Here is a 21,877-nt window from a genome sequence, read left to right as displayed (position 1 = left end):
GCAAAGCAGTGTCTCCCATCCCCAATTCCCTCAGACGTTCCAGAAGGATACTATGGTCGATAGTATCAAAAGCTGCCGAGAGATCCAAAAGGACCAACAGAGTCACACTTCCTCTGTCAATTCCCAATTGGAGATCATCCATCAGGCCAACCAAGACATTCTCCACCCCACAGCCCGCCCAAAAGCCAGTTTGAAATGGGTCTAGAGAGATGATCAGTTTCCTCCAAGACCACCTAGAGCTGGGAGGCCACCACCTTCTCAATCACCTTGCCCAGCCACAGAAGGCTGGAGACAGGCCTGGAGGAATCAAAGAGAGGCTTCTTCAGAAGCGGTCTAATAAGTGCCTCAAGACAATGAGGCATCCTGCCCTCCCTCAGAGAAGCATTTATAATTTCTACCAGGCCAGATAATATAAGCCATGTCATAGCCCTGAGATTTAAGACCTGCCAGTGAGGTCCAGCTCCAGGTACAAGTTCCCTCCCTGGCATCTCCAAGATAGGGCTGAGAGAGACTCCTGCCTGCAACCATGGAGAAGGAACTGTCAGTCTGTGTAGACAATACCGAGCTAGATGGACCAAGGGTCTGACTCAGTATAGGCTGAGGTACCAGCCTCTTGTGAGGTAAGATTATCATTTCCTGCAAGGTGTATGGCCTTCTCAGCTGTGGCCCCAGAGTTGTGGAACACCTTCCCTCAAGAAGCTCAATTATATTCTTTTCTGGCTTCTTTTCAGAAAACCGATGAAGATATACCTATTCTACTAGTCATTTGGAAATGGAGATTGTTCATTGTTATGTTTACACTTGTTGAAACTGACCCATTTCCTGCACAATATCCGGAGAGTGGTTTCCACACTGACCGTGCTGATGTGGGCATGTAAAACAAGATCCACATAGCTGCACAAAAGTGTTGTTGCACAAATCCCCCCAAAATACACAAATACAGTTGCATGACACTACTGCCAAAGGTCAGTGTTAACTGGACGTGCACTATTTTTCAGGATTTGCGCAACAGCACTCTTGTACAACTACGTGGATTTTGTTTTAAATGCCCATAGCACTTAACTAATTGCATTAACAAACTGCATTGCTAACTGAGCAAAGAGGCAGCTTTTTAGTGGTGATTTTAGTGGTGACAGTAGTGGGAGAGTAACTGGCCCTATCCATCCCCAGCACAGGTTCCCTCCAGTGGCTGTTGCTGGTGTCTATCTTATGTTTCTTTTTAGATTGTGAGCGCTTTGGGGACAGGGAATTTCATAGAAAGATACACACACACTGCTTTGGGAACTATTGTTGAAAAGTGGTATATAAATACTTATTATCATATTTGTAACACAGCAGCACAGGCAGTGTGGAAACTGCCCGGAGGGGCAGCACTGAGTGGGATGTGGGCCACTGTTTTACTTAACACTGTGAAAACAGAAGCAAGTTTGCACAGGAACCTTCCCACAGCTTTCTCCCCATGGCAACAGCCTGTGCCCCCAAAAAACATCTCCAGAAGGTTGGGGGACTCTTTGGAAGGGGTGGAATACAGGGGGCGGGGATTGCCAAAAATTGGGTAGAGACACCTTCCATGGGCAGAGCTCTACTCACAGAAGATGCCTTTGCCCAATTTCCAACCATTCCCCTCTTCTCCTGCAGCCCCCCACATTATGCCCCAACCCCTTCCAGAGGGTTCCCTGGGAAAATAACGAAGACACTTAAAAAATTATATACAAAGAAAGCAAATATGCTGCTGGTGACCCAAATCAATAAAAATCTGAACACCTGTCAATAAACCAGAAGCTTACTGAAATCTGTTCAATGAGTGATAATTCTAAGGTATAAAAATTAAAAATCTTATATATGGATTATTGCGAAAATAGAAAGGGCTCATATTCCAGGATTTGTTTATGTATCGAGTTAACACCAGGAGTAGCTAGAGACACAGAAGAAACTAGGTATACTACATCCTGATCATAATCTGATTTAGGTATTCCAAAGATTACCTCTGGGAAAAAGAACTTTACTGGTACTGAAAATGTGTAGAAACATTAGGTGGCTGGGTGGTGGGGTATGTGTGTTAGAACAGGATTAATGCAGGACCAGAAAGTAGCCTTGCCATTATACAGCATACTTGCAAGACATTACTAAAAAGACACATTTATAAGTTTAGCATCATAACTACGGGGGCGGGCTGGGATATGAAAGGATCAAGTCAGGGATCTAGAACATTAAAAACACAATGGTCAAAGATCAAAAATGGTTAGCAACAAGAAAAATGATTCAATTAAAAGAAGCATACGATAGAGATCCATTATTGGGACAAAGTGGTTTTTGGTTGCTCCACCCCACCCCCAGAGATGAATTGTTGGCACATAAATTAAAAAAACAAAACAAAAATGTAATCTCTCTATTATTATCATTACTATGTGAGAGATTAATATCCCGCCTTTCCATTGTCTGCCCAAGGTGAGTAACTTCATAAAGCACATTTATATCAAACAATAAATGATACAATATAAAACGGGACCAAGGCAGCAATTAGCTTAGTAAGAAAAAAAGAAGTGGTTCTCTTACAAAACATGCCAAACTATTTATTCTTCTTTCAAGCCATAGAGAGTAGAAATAAAAACATTTTTATAAAAGATTGAACTTTCTAATAGGTTATCACCAAGCAGAATATAGAGATAAAACTAATAGATGCAGAGATGTCACTGGGGTAATAAAAACACACTAAGCACAAGAAACTAGATGGACCAGACAGACTCTCATGTGAGTATTATAAGGTTTGCTTTTTATTAGCAAAACCATTAATAAGAACAATTAATGAAATGTTACAAAAAGGTAACATAGCCAACTCAAAGAAAGAATAACTGTAATCCAAGCTTCTAAAATCACAAGATGTCATCACTGTCCTCACAATTATCCAGTTAAATAATGATTACATTGCTATTTAACTGCTGTAATTTTAGCTAATATATTTACTAGGTAAAATAATACCTAAAGATATTGACTAAGGCCGCTGTAGCTTTATGAAGAAAAGAATACGTAATATTAGAAAAAATGGGAAGTATTTCTGATTATGTAAAATGGGAGGGGGGGAGAGAAAATGACTGAATTTATTGATATGGAGAAAGGATTTGATCATGTGGAATGATCCACAACTTTCATGAATTAAAAGCTTCTGCCTTTGGAGCCACATTTTGCTACATGCATCCCACACTCTTCTAGCCCACTGCATGTGCCGTGGTAAAGAGGAATTTAACATCAAAAATCAATTTACTAGTGGAACCTGACAAGGTTGCTCCTTGTCACCATTTTTATTTAAATTTGGAGCTACTCCTGTCACGATACAAAACAATTCCAAAGATCAGCCAGCAGGCATGAATTAAAAGTGCATGTGTGTGCAGACAATGTAGCTCTTACTTCCTATTCAGCCAAAACATTCATTAAAGAGAAGCAACAAACAAAATTGGGAAAATACTAAGTTACAGAACAAAGAAATCTGAAGTATTATTCTTTCATTTAACTGAAGAAGAGAAAAACAAACAAATAATCAAAAGTATCATTTTATTTTCTAAAGAAAACAAGGGCTGAATCCCAGACTAAGTACTACTCAGGAGTAATTTGGACGTCAGTCAAGAGCTTTTATAGGAACAACAATGAACATCTGATGAAAAAAATTAAATCACATTCTGGGACATGGACTCCATTGAAGACGATATTTTATCATGGAAGGATAATGAAATGAGTGTATTACTGAAAAGTTAATATTCCAATTGTACTGACATGCTGAAACTGGCAATAAATATCTAGATCACCTGGGAGAAAAGACAAAGTCCCAAAGTGGCATCAAGACATTATATAAAAATAAAAAGGGGAAATTCCTAACCTTTATCTGCACTACTATGCAAATTGTTCTAACTAGATTTTGGAATTCTATAGAAAAGCAAAAGACACAATTTTGAAAATATTAGAAAAAGCTTTCACAGAATACTATTACCAGCCTTGCATTGGCTAAAATCTACTGTAAGAATGTTGCAAGTAATGGAATATATACCATTCCTTAGAGTCTGGGATAAATGTAGATATCTGCAAATAATTCTCTCTTGACATTTATTCCAAATTTCGAAAGGTTTTTGAGTATTGGATGGTTTAATATGTTGGTACATTTTGGGGTTAATAAAAATGTAGACCTGGCTGAAAATAACTGCATTAAAACTCATGAACAGATTAAGGAAGCCATGAAAGAAAACAAGGGCCTGGAGGAGGGGGGGGTGCTTTTCTAAAGAAACTCTTTCAGAACTTCTTGGCAAACCACCCTTAGCTCAGTCCTCTGACTAGACTTTTACCCTGAAAAGCTATAAGAAGTGACTAAGATACCCGGACTTGCAAGCTCTCTGGGCAATTCCAGTAACTGAGGCTTCTTTAACAAACACCAGAGACAGTCAAAGGAAAAGCTTCATCATGTTGACCACTTCCATTTCGGAATTTCCTGCCAACGTAGGGAGCCTGCTGGTAATAAATAGCAGAGAAAAGTGGAGCTTGTCCCTTGAATCCCATCAGGACTCAGCAACCATTCTCCACATTACCCCTCCCATCTCTTTAAAAGATTCTGCTCAGGCTGATAAACTGTTAAACAAGTATGAACACACATGTTGCAATATATCCCCGATATATATGTTTGACTTGAGCCTGTGGCTGAGCATAGTTTAAAGAAAGGTTAGCAACAAAAACAGGAGTTCCTAATCTTACTTGGGTCTTACTTCATATGCAAATTTTATTTTATTTTTCCTGTTTGTTTGGAGGTGTGGTGTTGTAGTTTTTTGGGAGGTGGAGGGTCCTCAGTCCCAGCTCTTTTCCATCCAGCCCTAAAGTTTCAAGAGTTAATGGATGGTAAGAGGTCATCAATATTTGCTGAGACTGCAGGGAAGGAAGGGGATCGTGGAATAAATTATACCTAATGCTGAATGTTGTTAGTTTATTTTGTGACTATGTATGTGCGTTTGCAAATACAATGATCAGCAGAGTAACAGATTTAGTGCGTAACTTCCCCCTCCATTCCTCAGTTCATACACATGCAGTTGCTTTTATATTAATGGGGGGGAGCAGGGTCAATCCTCCATACACCAAGAGTTTAAATGCATCAAACCCTTTCCCCAGAGAAATACAAAGCTATGAAATGGCTGGTCAGAAAATTAAAGAGTTTTAGATACCTTTCCCCCTCAGGAGCAGAAGGGGTTGACTTTCTTGAGGGACTATTCTCCAAGCTGAGCAATTTCCCTTTGTTTTTGTTCAAGCCCTCCTCCCACACCTCTCACCACTGAGTCCCATTAGTTCCATCCACCTGCTTGTCGGTTAAATACATGCGGAGCCCATGAACATTCTGTCCCATTGACTTACATGGGGGAAGTTCTTGGGTGGCTGGGGGGTGGGGGAGATTGGCCCACTTGGTTTTTTCCTTCAGATTTTTTGAATACTGACATATCTGCGGGTCATCCGAGTCTGTAGGTACCGTCCACTTGCCCACAAGTGCACCAGTTATCCGTCCATAAGAGTTATAATGTTGCAAGCTCCTTCGGAAAGAGTTTATAGATGGGCCATAGAGGCACATTTTGTTTAGGAAACTGAGGAAGACCTAGCAGAATCCTGATGAAGAGGTGTCAGGAGTCCTAGTAAGCTGGAAGTCACAGCAAGATGGCAGAGGTGGCTGGAGCTCTGGGCATCTATGTATGCACTTGATCACCACAAACACATGAAGCTGCCTTTTACCAAGTCAGACCATTTGACCCATCTAGCCCAGGACTGCCTTCCCGACTGGCCGCAGCTCTTCCAGCCCCATCATCCACAATCATTTTATGTGGAAATGCAGAGAATTAAACCTGGGACCTTCTATATAGCAATAGCAATAGCAATAGCACTTACATTTATATACCGTTCTATAGCCAAAGCTCTCTAAGCGGTTTACAATGACTTTAGCATATTGCCCCCAACATTCTGGGTACTCATTTTACCGAGCTCGGAAGGATGGAAGGCTGAGTCAACCTTGAGCCCCTGGTCAGGATCGAACTTGTAACCTTCTGGTTACAGGGCGGCAGTTTTTTTTACCACTGTGCCACCAGGGGCTCTTATATACCAAGTGATTGTTCTGAGCGATGGCCCCCCCACCATGTTCCTCGCACTGAGCACTCAAGAAGTTCCAACCCACCCACAGGATATAGGATTCCTGGAACTGATTCAGTGGGGTTCTGAAAAGTAAAGTCTTGGTTTAGAATTGTGAAGCCATGTTTGCCAGAAGGAGGAGAGAAACCCTTCTGCATCTGTACACTTTTGTTTTTATTCTTTGGGGTTTTTTTCTTTTTAACAACGCACCTCAGTGTATGCCCCTCAAAGGCAAGGGGGATGGCACATTAACAGTTTCTTGGAGCCAAAATACAGCTCTTGATTATATTTATCTCATCAGAGAGAGACAAGAATCATGTATGGAAAAACATTCATTCACAAGAAAGAAGAATTAGAACAAGACATTCAGTGCACACACGCACACACAGTTCCAAGGCATTCTAAAAAGTGACTCTCTCAGCATTCTTCCTTGTGATTTTGCAAAATGAAAAAGTGACAGCGTTTGCTATATTAAGAATGGCTGAATATGCAGGCACATTAAGTTAATCTGCATTCCAGAACAATGGAACTTGGGCAAGTCGCTCACTGGGGAGTCTGACGGTGGAAGTTAGAGTGAAGGTTTGTAATTAGGGCAACACAGCTTATAGTGTGAACTTTCTTTCAGCCCTGCTGATGGGTCTTACCTTTTCAGGGTTAGTAAAAACATCAGACTTCAGCTCTCCATCCAGAAACTCATTAAAGTATTTCATAAGTTTGTGAGCCTCCACTAGCCGTTGTCGTGGCGTGTTTACCCCCTCCAGCAGGTCGCCAAGGTGACAGACTTTAGTTGCCACGTAGCTGACATGCGCATCTAGCTCTTGAAAGTGTTGGAAGGCAACCTGGGAGAAGAGGACGGACAAAGCAATCATGTTTACTGTAATTAAGGCAAGTCAAGCTACTCAACAACATGCAAAAAAAGAACAAAAAGCACAAAAGCCAAGACAGGGAAAGATTCAGCACCCGACCATTCTGCAATAAAACGCGCAAACACTCCCCAAAATCATGAGCAAGCTGGTGAAAGGCTAAGGCCTCCATTTATATGAACCAAGCTATTTCCATTGATGACCAGTGCACGGATCTTCACAGAGATTTGGCACAATTAATGCCCAAAAGGCTTCCCTGCATTAAGTACTCAGGCAGATCAGTTATAAAATATTCTTCGTATGTTGCTGAATTTTTAGATCATTCAACTTAAGATGAAACTTAAGTTATATACAAGCAGTTATTTTCTCTTAATTGTATGCCACTAACCTCTAGAAATTATATATCTGCAAAACTACACATTCACACTTCAGTGGCATGCAATTAAGGTAAAATAACTTGTGTATTACACAAGTTTCATCTTGAGCTGATGTTATTTGTTTGTTTGTTTATTTCATTTATATACCACCCCATCGGGTGGTGCACAAAAACAAAAGCTGCAAAACAAACATTGCATGAGTGTATGTGCATGTATTTAATTGTATGCCTCCTTGGGGATCCCATTAGGGCCAAAAGGCAGGGTATAGCACATCATATAGATGTACAACATTTCACTTCCAATTCCTCTTTGATGGTGGCTGAGTAGAGGCAAGAGACTGACCCCATCGTAACAGACATCTGCAGAGTAGTATGGATGTCACCTTATGTCTCAACAAGGCTACATCCCAAACAACAGGTAGCCCCTCTCACATCTTGTTGGTTGGTGTCCCCCTACCACTTCTGTGTTAAACACTCAGAGAAAAAAAGGACATACTTGTTACTTGGTAGTGAATCACAAGCTTAAATGCAATTCAGCAGGAAGCTCCCCTGCACAAAACAGACTAAAATTGATGGCAGCTGTACAAGAACATAGACTGAGCCCTTAATGTAGGAGTGTCAAACTGCAGCCATCCTGTAGATGTTGGCCTACAACTCCCAACATTCTTGGATGCCGGCCACTGTGACTGGAGATGATGGGAACTGTAGGCCAACAACAGCTGGAGGGCCGCAGTTTGACACCCCTGCCTAAGTAATACCTGGTTACTTTTCTGCAGCTCTTGAACTTTCTTGGCAAATTCCTTGGCTTCTCTCTGGACTTGCTGCTCTAACTTTTCCACTCTTCTCTGGATTCGTTCATCGAGTAACTTCAGTTCATTGATATGATTTACAAATTCTTCTTGTAATCTGATGGGTTAAAAAAAGAAATTAGCATTCAGCACGTATATCGTGACAGTAAAACAATTATATGGAAGAGTACCTTTTGAGGATAGGATCTGGAGGAAGACAGTTGTTGGAATTAGGAACGTTGAAGAGATTAAGAATTTCAGTCTGAAACCAAGAGTCCTTGTACATGCTTATGATGGGGTGCACACACAAATTATGTGATGTTAAAGAATATATTATTTGGGCTGAATTGCTTCAGGAAAGGCAGGCTATAAGTGTGTGGGCGTGTGTGTGCGCAAGCGCATACATTTTATATAACACACTACAGAAAAGACAAGGAAAGGCATACTGGGTGTGTTGTCACTCTGCACGTCAAAGAGGGTACAGAATCCAATAAACCAGAAAACTATGGAGGACCAAACTTCTTCTACAAATCACTGTTGGTGGTAATGCCAGGCCTAAGACATGCTATCCCCCTCCTGATCAAAATGCTGAGGATAATCTTTTTGGTCAAAGACCATAAACAAATGATGATGATGCTGAGGGTAATATTGACATGGAGAAAGAAAGTAGGGAGGCACCTAAGGGAGCAGGACTATAGTTCAGTAGCAGAGCACAAACTCTGCATGCAGAAGGTCCCAGGCTTGACCTCTGGCATCTCCAGGTATGACAGGGAATAACTCCTCTCTGAAACCCTGGAGAGTTGCTGCTAGTCAGTATGGACAATGCGGAGCTGGATGCACCAATGGTCTGATTCTGTATATGGCAGAATCCTGTGTCCTATGTCCAATACCAAGAAACTGTTGTAATAATGGGTGACTTCAACTAGCCACACACAGAATGGGTAAATTCATGTTCATATCATGGCAAAGAAGACAGATATCTAGATTCCTTAAATGACTGTGCCTTAGAACAGCTGCTCATGGAAACAACCAGAAGGAAGGTGACTCTCAGTTTAATCCTAAGTAGTGCTCAGAACCTGGTGTGCAGTGTTGCTGAACAAATATGGAACACTGACCAGTGGGTTATCAAATTATATATATATGAGAAAAACTGTCAAGAAAGTCCGGTACAGATATATTTTACTTGGGGCGGCGGGGATTAGTAAAAGGGAACCTGAAAGTCAAATCTCTTCAGAATTGATAGATTATTTAAAAACCACATCAGTCAGAACGTATACCACAAAGTAGAAAAGTCCAAGTGGATGCCAACATGGCTCATGAGCAGAGTCAAGGAAGCCATAAAAGGCAAGGTTTCCTTCACAAAATGAAAGTCTTGACCACATAAGGAGAACAAAAGGAACAAAAGCTGTGGCAGAAGAAATGAAAGTAGACCATAAGAGATGTGAAAAAAGAGTATGAGGAGCATACAACTAAAAACATCAAGATAAAGAATTAAAATGTATATCAATACATCAGAAGCAGGAAACCGCATCAGATGACTAGGGAGTAAAAGGAATACTTAAGCAAGATCTGGGATTATAGAGAACTAGTTGGCCTGGGTGCAGAGCACCTGTGCCTCTAGTTCTCTCATGTTCTCAGCACCTCGTTCTCAGCTCTCCCCCTCCTCCAATATTTTTTTCTCTCTGGCCAGCTGCTTTTTCCAGCTGCCTGCCACTTTCTCGCCCCCACAGCCACCACGTTCCCGCCTCCCCACTGCCACCACTTTCCTTCCCCTCCTCTGCCATTTTAGCTTTCTCTCCCCAGTGCCCCCACCGCTTTCTTTCCCCGCCCACCCGCTCGCTCACTGGAGTGTCCGTTGGACTTATGTTCCCCGCCGACGTCGCTTTCCTCTCCCCCGTCCCCTCGCTCACAAACTCTTACGAGAGCTGCCACGCATGGAATTAGTGACGAATACATGTAAGATAATTATATAGACAGACATTGTTCTAGGGCACATCAACAAATTAAAAGTTAACACGTTACCAGGTCCAGATAGCACCATGCAATAATTCTTAAAGAACTCAAGAGTACTGAGCTTCTAAAATATATATATAACTTGTTTCTAAAATTAGGTTATGAATCAGAGCACCGGAAGACTGGTGCTGGGTGTTATCAGTATGCTGATGACACCCAAATCTACTTCTCCTTTTCATCTTCAGGTAATGGCACTCATTCTCTAAACGCCTGCCTGAAGGCAGTAATGGGCTGGATGAGGGATAACAAATTGAAGCTGAATCCAAGCAAGACGGAGGTGCTCATTGTGGGGGCTCAGAATCTGAGGGGTGAGTTAGATCTTCCTGTGCTGGATGGGGTTACACTCCCCCAGAAGGAGCAGGTGCACAGCTTGGGAGTACTCCTGGACCCAGGCCTCACCCTGGTATCTCAGGTGGAGGCCATGGCCAGGAGTACTTTCTATCAGCTTCGGCTGATTCGACAGCTGCGCCCATTCCTCGAAGAGGATGACCTCAGAACAGTGGTGCATCAGCTAGTAACCTCCTGGCTTGACTATTGCAATGCACTCTACATGGGGCTGCCTTTGTACGTAGTCCGGAAACTTCAGTTAGTTCAGAATGCGGCAGCCAGGTTGTTCTCTGGGGCAACCCGGAGAGACCATATGATGCCTGTTTTGAAACAGCTACACTGGCTGCCGATATGTTTCCGGGCAAAATACAAAGTGCTGGTTATTACCTTTAAAGCCCTGAACGGCTTGGGTCCGAGATATCTTAGAGAGCGCCTTCTTTTACATGATCCCCACCGCATGTTAAGGTCATCTGGGGAGGTCCGTCTCCAGTTACCACCAGTTCATATGGTAGCGACTCAGAGGCGGGCCTTCTCTGTGGCTGCTCCTGGACTGTGGAATGCACTCCCGGCAGAAATTCGTAATCTTAATTCTTTGCTGTCCTTCAAGAGAGCCCTTAAAACCTATCTGTTTGGCCTGGCCTTTCAGGGTTTTTAATTTAGTTTTAACTGTTTTAATCTTAACCTGGTTTTCAGGGTTTTAATTGTTTTGATAGTTTAATTGTTTTTTAAGATGTTTTTAAATTTGATGTTTATATTTGTATTTCTATTTTAATTGTTTTTAATGTTTTCTGTTTTTTAATTGTAAATTGCCCTGAGCCAGCTTGGAAGAGCGGTATAAAAATTGAATAAATAAATAAATAATAAATAAAATAAATAAAGACAGCCATGGTAATGCAGATTTTTTAAAAGGAGACCAGGGTGGAGCTATTTTCTTTTATATTTATTTATTTAACATATTTCTATACCACCCAAAACTCACATCTCTGGGCGATTATCTAGGCAATTAAAGGCTGGTAAGTTTAAGGTCTGTCCCAAGTAAATTGGTGGAAAGCATCATTAAATATAAGATTATTAAAGATATAGAAGAACAAGCCTTGCTGAAGGAGAATCAGCATCGCTTGTCCAAAAGTTAAGTTCTGCCTCACTAACTTTCTTTGGGAGTGTCAACTATTTGAGTCACACCGTTCTTGCTCTTTCAGGAGCACCGGCAGTACACTTGAACTACAAATGCTTTTGACAGAGTTCCTCACCAAAGGAAGGTTAAGAGCAGTCCTTTTAAGGAGCGGTAACTGATTAAAGAATAGGATAACTGATTAAAGAATAGGAAGCTGAGAGTAGGAGTAAATGGACAACTTTCACAACGGAGTGAAAAGCTTTACAAAGTAAGAAGTGGGGTCACCAAGGATCTGTGTTGGGACCAGTGCTTTTTAATTTGTTTATAACTGATCTGGAGCTAGTCGAAAGCAGCACTGGGCTGGTTTGACCTCCTTCTACAGGCTAAATGGAGCCTAGAGCACTTCCCCCACCCTTCTCACCCAGCCTCAAGGAAAAACCAACTGTAGCTAGTCCCAGAAGCCAGGCACTGAACCTATATCCTTTCTCTGCAGAGACAGGAAAAAATTGGCTTGAAAAGGAAATAACAGTTGTCTCCCATTCCACAGCTGAGCAAGTTTTCTTCAAAAGAACCTTCTCCCAATGGACAAAGTGGGGAATACCCCAGGGTGTGGCCTACTGGGGGCAAGAATTGGGAAGAAGAGCAAATGTGGCTCAGTGTAAACAAATGCAAAGTGATGTATCTTGGGGGGAAATTCCAAGTTTCACCTATCTACTGATAGGGTCTGAGTGATTAAGCAAAAAGAGAACTTGGGGTCATACTGGATCATTCAATGAGAACACTGGCTCAGTGCATAACAGACCTAAAGCCATTAAGAGCTGATAGTCCCTTTGGATATAAGGGACTATTCCTCACTTGAATAATCCACCAACTAACTCTAAAACAACAGGTCAGAATCTACAGGCAATGAGAAAATAAGACAAATGATGATCTTATTAAAATGGATAAGAAGTAGTTGTAAAGTGGCACTTAACCTTACCAAAATATAATCATTCACTCTACTGCACCCCAACACTTGGCAATTATAAATGTCATACTAAATTCTCTGCTTAACTAACAACTTATAATCATCCATCTATACCAGAACTCAGGAACTAATGCCCAAGGCCATTTCACTAAGATCTCAATGCAGAATCCAAAATGGTCAGGCCATCAAGCCATAAAAAGTCTATTTCTTCTCCAATCTGGGCTTCCATAAGAAAACCTCTCCCCTTCCACCCCTAGTTTTCTTGTTGCTTCCTATACTGAATTCCTTCCCCACCCCCCATTTCTTCCTTCCCCCTCTACAAGCTATTCTAAAAACCTGCTAAGGAGATTGCATGGGGGTCATAGAGACCCAGCAGCTTTCCCAGTGGGAGTGCCCATTGGATACTTATTTGAGTCACACCGTGCTTGCTCTTTCTTAGAGATGGTAAAAGTATTCATTGTACTTCTGGATTACATTGCTGACTTTTACCTTTTGGGATCAAAAGCTTCCACACCACCTCGGGAACCTCCACCGGGAGTCCTCCATGCCAGGCGTTCAATATACTCATCAGCCACAAAGGGTTCCTAAACACACAAGAGAGAGACTTTTTTACAACAAGGCACAGCAGGAAGGCAAGATGCATTTTGCTCATACCTTACCAAGAAAGTGGTTAAAAGCTTTTTCTGCAGCTGAATACTTTATAAAGTATAGATAATGGATCCAACGGCACTTTTCACATTTGTGCACCTAATCTAAAGATTAGGTGCTTTTTAAATGGCAAACATCTAGTTCAAGGTTTGCAAAACCAGCTTGCATAAGGAACGATTCCCAATCCTTTACTCACCAGGGGCCCTTCATTCGGTTTAAAGCTCTATCGGGACCTAGACCCAATGCATTCAACAGTGTTCTCACACCGCAATGGTGTTCACATGTTGTACACAGGGTCCTTCCTATCCTACAGTCCAAGGAGAGGCCAAATTAGGCAAGGAAGGGCCCAAGTTGTTCTTTCACTTAAACTCAACGCCTGTTGGCCTCTATTAAGTTCTCTCTCTCTCTCTCATCTCCATATTGTATTTTCCATATTGTTCCTTATGAAAGGGCCATGGCTCAATGACAGAATATCTAATTTGCACACGCTAAAGCCAGGTTTAATCTCCAACTCCTAAAATTAAGTGTGTGTGTGGGGGGGGGGGGGGGGAAGCTGAGCAAGGAAAGACCTCCTCTGCCTGAGACCCCGGAGAGCTGCTTACACCCAGATCAGACAATCCTGGGCTACATGGATGGTCCACTGCATATGCAGCAGCTTCACATATTCAACAATGCCATCCTTTCCATTTTTCAAGTGATCTCCTTTTAAGATTCTAAGAACACTCAATCAGACCAAGAGTCCATTCAGATCCCTGTTTCTGAATCCAGGTTGTCAGATGCTTCCAGGAAGTCTACAAACAGGGAAGGGACTTTTAAAAAGTCCCTTCCCAGATTCATTTCCTCCCCGCCCCCTGCCAACACATTCCCCAGACTCAGCTAATCTGGTCATCCACTTCTGTGTGACTCTCTGTACCACCCTTACCCATTCGTTTAAACATCCCCACCCTGAGCTCACCCCTGTTTCATATGGTTAATGTAGATCTCAGTCCCTGTGGGCAAAAATATTCGGTCCCTTCTGCACAGCTTCTGGTACATTGCTGAAACTATATAAATATTACAGTGAGACCAGTTCTACACATAATGGTAAAACTAATCAGGAATGCATCCAATGAAATTTTTAAATGTAAAGGGCACTAGCGATATGTCACCTTTCCAGACTCAAAATGCTCAGAAAAGCGACAATGGTATACACCTCCACTCATTCTAATATTACTGACACACACCTTGAAACACATCCACTGACCAGAAATGCAAGTTTCTTCACATTCACACTGCACCAAAGTGGCACTGCAAGTTGGTCCTGTTTACTGGCTAAGAAAAGGAAGGCCTTTAGTGTAACTCACCAATTGGCATGCTACCTGTAAGTTTGTTAGTGATGCAACAACTTCACCAGACATGAAGTTATCAAAATAATATTCATTATTACACAGTTGGGAAACACTTCTACATCTCAATTTCAACATTCTACTTCAGTTCCAACATTCACTTTCAAGGAGCCAAGGAAAGTGCTGGTTAGAGTGTTGGACTAGGACCAGGGAGACCCATTCAGCTGCAAAACACACAGGGTGACTCTGAGCCAGTCATTTATCTCTCAACTCACTGTGAACATAAACATAACCATGTACTGTACACGGCTCTGAGCTTCTTGGGAAGAAGAGTGGGATATAAAAGTAGTAAATAAATAAATATTATAATTATAATAACAACAACAACTTGATTTTTTAACAATTTGTTAAATTGTTCTCTTGGTGGCTCAACAAAAACATACAATGAAAACACATAGCACATTAAATCATAACAGACAAAAAAGAAGAAAATAAAATACAAAATACAATACAAAGCGGCTTAAAAACATTTTAACATTAGTTAAAAATCAGATCAAATCTGAAAAACCAGCATTTAAAAGCCTGGGTGAAGAAAAAGGTCTTTACCTTTACCTATCTAAAAGAACAGAGTGATGAAGCCAGGCAAATTTCACTGGGGAGGCTATTCCATAAACGGGGTGCAACCCAGGCCCTCTTCCTGGTAGCCACATGCCTCATCTCATTTGGCAGGGGCAACTGGAGGAGGGCCTCTGAAGATCTTAAGGTCCAGACTGGGACATATGAGGCAAGGCACTCTCTCAGGTAACCTGATCCCAAGCCATTTAGAGCTGTAAAGGTTAAAAACAGTACTTTGAATTGGGCCCAGAAACGGATTGGGAGCCGTGCAGCTGACAAAGCACTGGCGTGATATGATCAAAACATCCAGTCCCAGTTAATAAACTTGCAGCCCTATTTTGTACCAGCTGCAGTTTCTGGACCATTTTCAAAGGCAGCCCCATCGTACAATGCATTGCAGTAATCTAAGCGAGAGGTTACCAGAGAATGAGTAACTGTGGCCAAGCTATCTTTGTCCAGGTGAGGCCGCCGTTGGCGTATCAGCCAAAGCTGATAAAAGGCACTCTGAGCCACAGAGGCGGCTTGAGCTCTAGTGACAGGGCTGGATCGATGAGCACCCCCAGATTGCAAACCTTGCCCCCCAATTTGCATAATAAATACTGTGAAGATTGTGAGATGAACTTGGTAAGCAGGTTTACATTTGCCGTTTGTTGTCCAAGCACCTGCTGGAACCACACACATGGATTTTACTGTAGTTGCAGAGAAAATGTTTTTTTTTAAATTGCAATGTGATATTTAAAGCTAGGCCTCTTAATGTGTTTTACAACTCTATCCTGGATGTGAACCGAATTGGCAAGCATAAACAAAGATTACAGGCTCCATTAGTAGTTGTTGCTTTTAGACAATCATAGTATTCTCCCAATGATCATGCCCTTCGCATTTTAAAAATAGTTTAGGATGACCATTTCTCCTGCAGTCGCATCTGAACAGCAAGATGACATGACTAACATGAGCCAAGGACCATTCTGGATCAACAATCCACTGATGATGGTGCATCATACCATCAACATGTTGTAAAGGCTACCCGAGGGGAGGGAGGCCCAGAAAGTCACCTCCGCTTACATGGACAACTGTTTCTGTCCCAGATTCTGAGCAATTGTTGGGTAGAACCCAGAGAAATCACAGTGGGGATAGGCCACCAAATGACAGCAGAGAGATGTTCTGTTCAAGGTCCACAGTGATCAGGAACCACTGTTGAAAACAGATGGAATGCTAGATTTGGACAGAATGAGGTCATGCCAATGCTATTACTACGTTGACATCACTGAAACTGTGTGGCAGGTCAGTCCCCTACTGAACTACCATGTAGTGCTTGTATATTCCACATGTTGCTTTTCTTGGTATTTATCTGCAATGTTCACTATGCTTTCTTTTAGTGTTGCATACTGTATATGCAAACATAGCAACATCTATAAACACCCACATGGGTTAGCATGGTTTTTTAAAATATTGTAAACCACCTTGAAAGCTCTGCTATGACTGAAAGGCAAGGTATAAATTGATTAATGTTGGGAAATGAACTCTCAGATGAGGGAGGATGGATTTTTCACACACAGAAAGTTCTGAGGAGTCCCTAGGTGAATGGTGGCCTAGAACAAATAGCCACGACTACCTAGCTCTCAGCCTGATCTTTCTCTGATGCTTCTGGTGACCTGTGGCACCCTGGGCCTGGCTACCAGGTTTACTTACAATCTCATGCATGCATACACTTTGCAGGACAGTAGTAGTATATGTGGTAATTAGGGATGTGCAGAACGTTTCGACTGTGAAGCGTTTCGACTCGAAACAGGCCATTTCAAGTGTTTCAAGCTCAAAACAGAACTCCCTCTTTCAAAAGGGCCTGTTTCGAGCTTGGAACACCCTATTTTGATTGAAACGTTTCAACATTTCAAGTGCCATTTTAGAGGCCTGTTTTTCCCTTGCTAATTGATTTTCTGGCACTGGATTCCAATTGGTTTGTGGTCTCCTTGTTTCTTGGTTAGTTTGTTATCATACAAATCAAGTGTTGTCATGGGCAACTGTACCCCCATTGGTTGGGGGGAGGGAGGAGGAGCCCAAATGGAGGGAATTTCAATATGTATTCAAAGAGACTGGGAAGCAGAGATAGCCCTTATATCTCTTGAATAGGATACATCAAGAGAGGAGAAAGGTAGGTTTGATTTTTTGTGGTTTTCTTTTCTCAGCACTGAGTATACTATGCTGTGCCATTGCTGCTATACTATGTGGTTTTGCTGGATCTCAGATTGACCAAAAAAAAAAAAAATGTTGTTCTCACGAGCAGCCAAGCCTGGGCTTGGTTGCCCATAAGAACCACTGGGATCCACGCAGGTCCCGGCACTGTCACGCTGCCAAACCTGGCTCCATAGCTTGGCTGTTAGCCAGGGTTAAATTGTTTCATGATCGTGTAACTGCTCGGGCTGCTTGCAGCTGAGCGGTCACAGAGACAGGTGCCTAGAGCACCTGTTTCATAGGGGAAATCCGCAATTGTACAGAATTGAGAGATTCCCAGAGGCCAGGACGTGGCATGGAGATTGTCGGGAGATGGAGGTATGTTTTGCACAAGCTTTCCCTCCACCCCCTGATCCTGGTCATGGCAATACCCTTACTGGCAAAACCTGGGTGCCTGCCTGCCTTGAATTGCCGTTTGTTTTGTTTGTGAGATAGTGTTGTAGTGAGAAATAGTCAGTGGCAGCTCGCTCACGCTCTCTCTGTAATATTTCTTGGTGATTTCTGTGATGAGATCAATGTGTGATGTCCTCCATTTCTGTGATGAGAGACTAACTTGTGCTTCACTCACTGCTCTGGTCTGCTCTGCAATTTGTATTGCAAGGTGTACTCAGTCAAAATGTGGCTGAAGTTGTTCTAACTGAGCTTATGGCTATGCTTGCTACTAAGGGTGCTGCCGTGGCAGCTGTTGCAATGCTAGGAAGTAATGTAAGGAGTAATAATTGTGTGAGAGAGAGCAACTTGTGCTAATGATGTTACAGCACACTATGGCTGGCAATGAATTCTGGGTCAGTGATTCTTTTTTTGCCATTTTTGGTCTGTGCTTGAAATCTGTGTTGGGAGGGACAGATTCCCTTTTTCTGTGTGCTTCTGCAATGTTCTTCAAGGCTGGGTTGCAAATTACAATGCAAAACGTGAGTGCATGCGCTCTGTGAATACAGGCTAGGTACACCAAAATGGGTTGTGTGACAACAAATTGTTAATCTTTCCCCTAAGCCCCATGGGTTTTTTGTTTGTTTGTTTGTTTGTTTTTAAATCACCCACTTGCCTATTTCTTTTGTGGGTTGGGTGGTAGGTAGCACACATCATGCCCTATCACACAACTGACTTTAGTGTCCCTAGGAACTACCCATGGGGAACAATGGGGTGTTTTGAATGTCCCCATTGTTCCCGATGTCCAAAACACTCATCATGCTGAGGGACAGGCAGAAGCTCCTATTTGTCATAAACTACCATCTAATGATGCAGTATGGAAATGATTTGACTAGCAAGCCAGAGGTTGCTGGTTCGAATCCCTACTGGTATGTTTCCCAGACTATGGAAAATGCCTATATCAGGCAGCAGCGATATAGGAAGATGCTGGACTGAAAGGCATCATCTCATTCTGTGTGGGAGATGGCAATGGCAAACCACTCCTGTATTCTAACAAAGACAACCACAGGGCTCTGTGGTTGCCCGGAGTCGACACCAACATGATGGCACACTTTACCTTTTACTTTACCATCTACCTAGGGACTCCTCAGAGTTCTCTGTATGTGAAAAATCCCTCCATCTGAAACCATTTTTCCATAACCCTAGTGCTGAAAACACTCCACACTACACGGATATGCTGAAACAGTGATTTACCATTTCATACCTTACGTTATTTCTCTATATAAGCAAGGAGAGTCAGGGATGCATGCTGAGTCAAAGAATGAGGTGTGTGAACTAATCTCTGGAGGAAATCTGAAGCTTGTCTTTTTCCCCCTGCAACATGTGTGGGTAACTTAGCATTGCCCCCGTATCTGTCTAGTAAGGTTCCTGTGCCTTTAACAACTACAGGACTGGAGGAAATTCAGCACATGAACTCCCATCTCTTATAGCTGAACTTTTGTGCAAAAGGCACAAGAACCCTGTAAGGCAGGGCTGCACAACGGCCCTCCAGCTGTTGTGGGACTACAACTCCCATCATAGCTGACTATTGTCCACTGTGGCTTGGAAAGATGGGAGCTGTAGTCCAACAACAGCTGGAGAGCCAACCTTGTGCAGCCCTGCTGTAAGGGGGGAAAAGGTGCCAATTTTAAAATGAATTATTAAATCAGCATGTTAGTCCGTCAGCAGCTTAGGCCTAGAGCACAGCAGTTCTAGCTGGTCTGGATGCTCCAATTCTCTCCTAGAACTCCAGGCCGAGGGGGATAACAGTTAGCTGAGAAGCATTTAGTTTGCTTGTTTATAAAGTGATGCATTCTTTTCTCTATAAAAATATACCAGTAGTAGTAAACAAAAACAAGCTTTTTGGAGCAGTAGCACTACCAGTGCAGTTCTGCAAAGTTTACCAATACAGCGCATATCTGTTTCCATTCCTAAATCCCCCCCCTCCGAGCAATATTGGTATGTAGCTGCCCACTCAACTTCCAGCACCCCAAAGAGCTTCTGCTGCACCCCACCCCCCAGCTTCTCCCCCAACCACATCCACTCTTCATTATCCCTCACTCCTATTCCGTTGACTTGTGCCAAACATTGACCAGGGCTGCCAGCTTCTTTATTCTAGCAAGGACTAGTGTCTCTAACAGGTGCAGGGTGACTAGCAGGTTTCTGCATTTACATGCCAGGAAAAGCCTGGTATGAAAGCACAGGAGCCATGTTAAAATAAAAATAAAAATGTTAAGGAGGAACTCATACAACACAGACACTCTGGGACCTCGCGCCACTGTCCCTCTGAGATCCCCCATCTCTGTCTGCACAAGTACCCTATTGTAGTTGCCCCCCTTCATGCAAATGCCCCACCTCTCTCCTTTCCTCCCCTTCCCATTTAAACAGGGCCAGCCCACCTCACACATCCTCCTAGTCTCCGCTTGGGGCCCCATGGCATTCTCTTGGGCCCAGTGCCCACTCCCTCTTCCCCATATTCTGGCTTGCTGCCCTAACCCCTTGCCATCGGAGGAAGAAGCCCCCATCCTTACAGCCACCCGGGGAAAAGACCCCATTATTCCCACTGTGCAAGTAGAAATAAGGGGCGGGGGAGAGAGATTGATACAGGCAGAGGAGAGCCCCTTTCTACTTAAGGTGGACCCCGGCACACCCCAATTTGTCAGCTCTCCCCACACATACTGTCCCCACCCTGGTCCCCAGTGACAGCCCCTCCCCATCATTTGGCTCACCCCTTAGAGGCCCGTCTTTGACCCCACCCGACCCTCATGTCCCTATAATTGTGTGTAGCCAGCTGCACCCCCCACCCCCTACCCAAGCTGCCCCACACATTGCCTCCCACGCCTCATTCTGGACCCCCACCTCCCCACCTAATTTCCCCAGCGCCCCACTGACAGCTTCCCCCTCGCGGCTCTCCCCCAACTCCTTCCCCGCCCTCCGTGCATATCCCCCCAAGGGGAGAGGGGCACAGACAACAACCCCACCCCACCCCATTGCCAAGGCCACCCCACATGGAGACGGGGGGCTCCCCACGCTGGGCCCACCGGCCACCCCCTTGCCCCCTTTCCGGCTGCCTTGCGAGCCGCGGGGCCCCCGGCAGCCCGCTTGCCCGTCCCTCCAGCGCCCCCGGCTTTACCTCGAAGAGCTCGGGCGACGCCGCCGCCATGGGCCCCGCTTCGCTCTCTTTGTCTCTTTGCGGGTGCAGCGGCCGCCCCCTCGGGCCGCCCGCCCGGCGCCCAGGCCAGGCCTCCTCCATCGCTCGCCCGCCCGCCCGCCCGCCTCGCCCTCTCCTTCCTCCGCAGCTCGAGCTGACGACGACGGGCCCAGGCAGTGGCGGCGCCTCCAGCAGCTCCTCCTCCGGAAACCGACGCGGGGGCCGGCCGGGCTCAGGGCTCAGGCTCGCTGTCGCTGGCGGAGCAGCTCTTCGGGCCGCCGCCGCCGCCACCGGCAACCCAGGAAGCAGCAGCCTCGCCCAAGCGCCTCTCTGGACGACGAGGACGCCGCCTCCTCCTCCTAGGCCCGAAGCCGAGCCTGACGGGCCCTGCCGCCGCCGCCGCCGCTCTCTGGGCGGGGAGAAGGGGGAGGAGGAGAGGCTGGGCCACCGCGGAGGGTCTCCTGTCTGTGGGCCGCCTGAGCTGCTGGCTTGCTTGAGCGGGGAGGGGGATCTGCAGGGAGAGGAGGAGGAGGAGGGAGAGGTGGGGGTCCCCCCCCGTCTCCTCCTAAAAGGGGGCGGCTGCTGCGGCTGGGAGAGGGAGGTGTGGGGGCTCTCTGGGGGATCCTCCTGGGGTCCCCCCAATGCAGCCCCTGCAAGAGTGAAGGGGGCTCCCTCCTCCTCCTCGTCGTCCTCCTCCTCCTCGATGCCAGGACGGGGGGCTGCTGCTTGACCGACCGGGGGAGTCTGTGCTGGGGGTGGGGGGTACTGGGCAGTGCCAGTGCCAGGAGGAGTCTGCTGCTGGAGGAGGGGGGGGAGGAAGACCCTCCCGTGAGCCGCAAGAGGGGAGGCCCCTGGGCGAAACGTGGGCTCTTTGAGCCAGGAGGGCATCCTCTTCAGTGGGGGGGGGGGTGA

The 21,877-nt window shown here is 44.6% G+C and overlaps 1 protein-coding gene across 1 annotated transcript in view; it reads right to left on the bottom strand.

Moving 5' to 3' along the window:
• Positions 1 to 21,868, bottom strand: part of EXOC5 (exocyst complex component 5) — a 43,618-nt gene extending 21,750 nt beyond the window's left edge. Inside the window, exons 1-4 of the mRNA XM_053264148.1 lie at positions 20,948 to 21,868; positions 13,079 to 13,173; positions 8,139 to 8,286; positions 6,786 to 6,980 (exon numbers count right to left, since the gene is read on the bottom strand). Of these exons, the coding sequence (XP_053120123.1) occupies positions 6,786 to 6,980; positions 8,139 to 8,286; positions 13,079 to 13,173; positions 20,948 to 21,853 (1,344 nt within the window). The 5' untranslated portion in view covers positions 21,854 to 21,868. The remainder of the gene's footprint in view (positions 1 to 6,785; positions 6,981 to 8,138; positions 8,287 to 13,078; positions 13,174 to 20,947) is intronic.
• Between the last annotated feature and the right edge of the window lie 9 nt (positions 21,869 to 21,877).

Source organism: Hemicordylus capensis, chromosome 1, assembly GCF_027244095.1.
Source record: "Hemicordylus capensis ecotype Gifberg chromosome 1, rHemCap1.1.pri, whole genome shotgun sequence".
NCBI classification, from domain to species: Eukaryota; Metazoa; Chordata; class Lepidosauria; order Squamata; family Cordylidae; genus Hemicordylus; species Hemicordylus capensis.
Note: the sequence above shows the minus strand (reverse complement) of the source record. Positions and strands in the feature narration are given on the sequence as shown.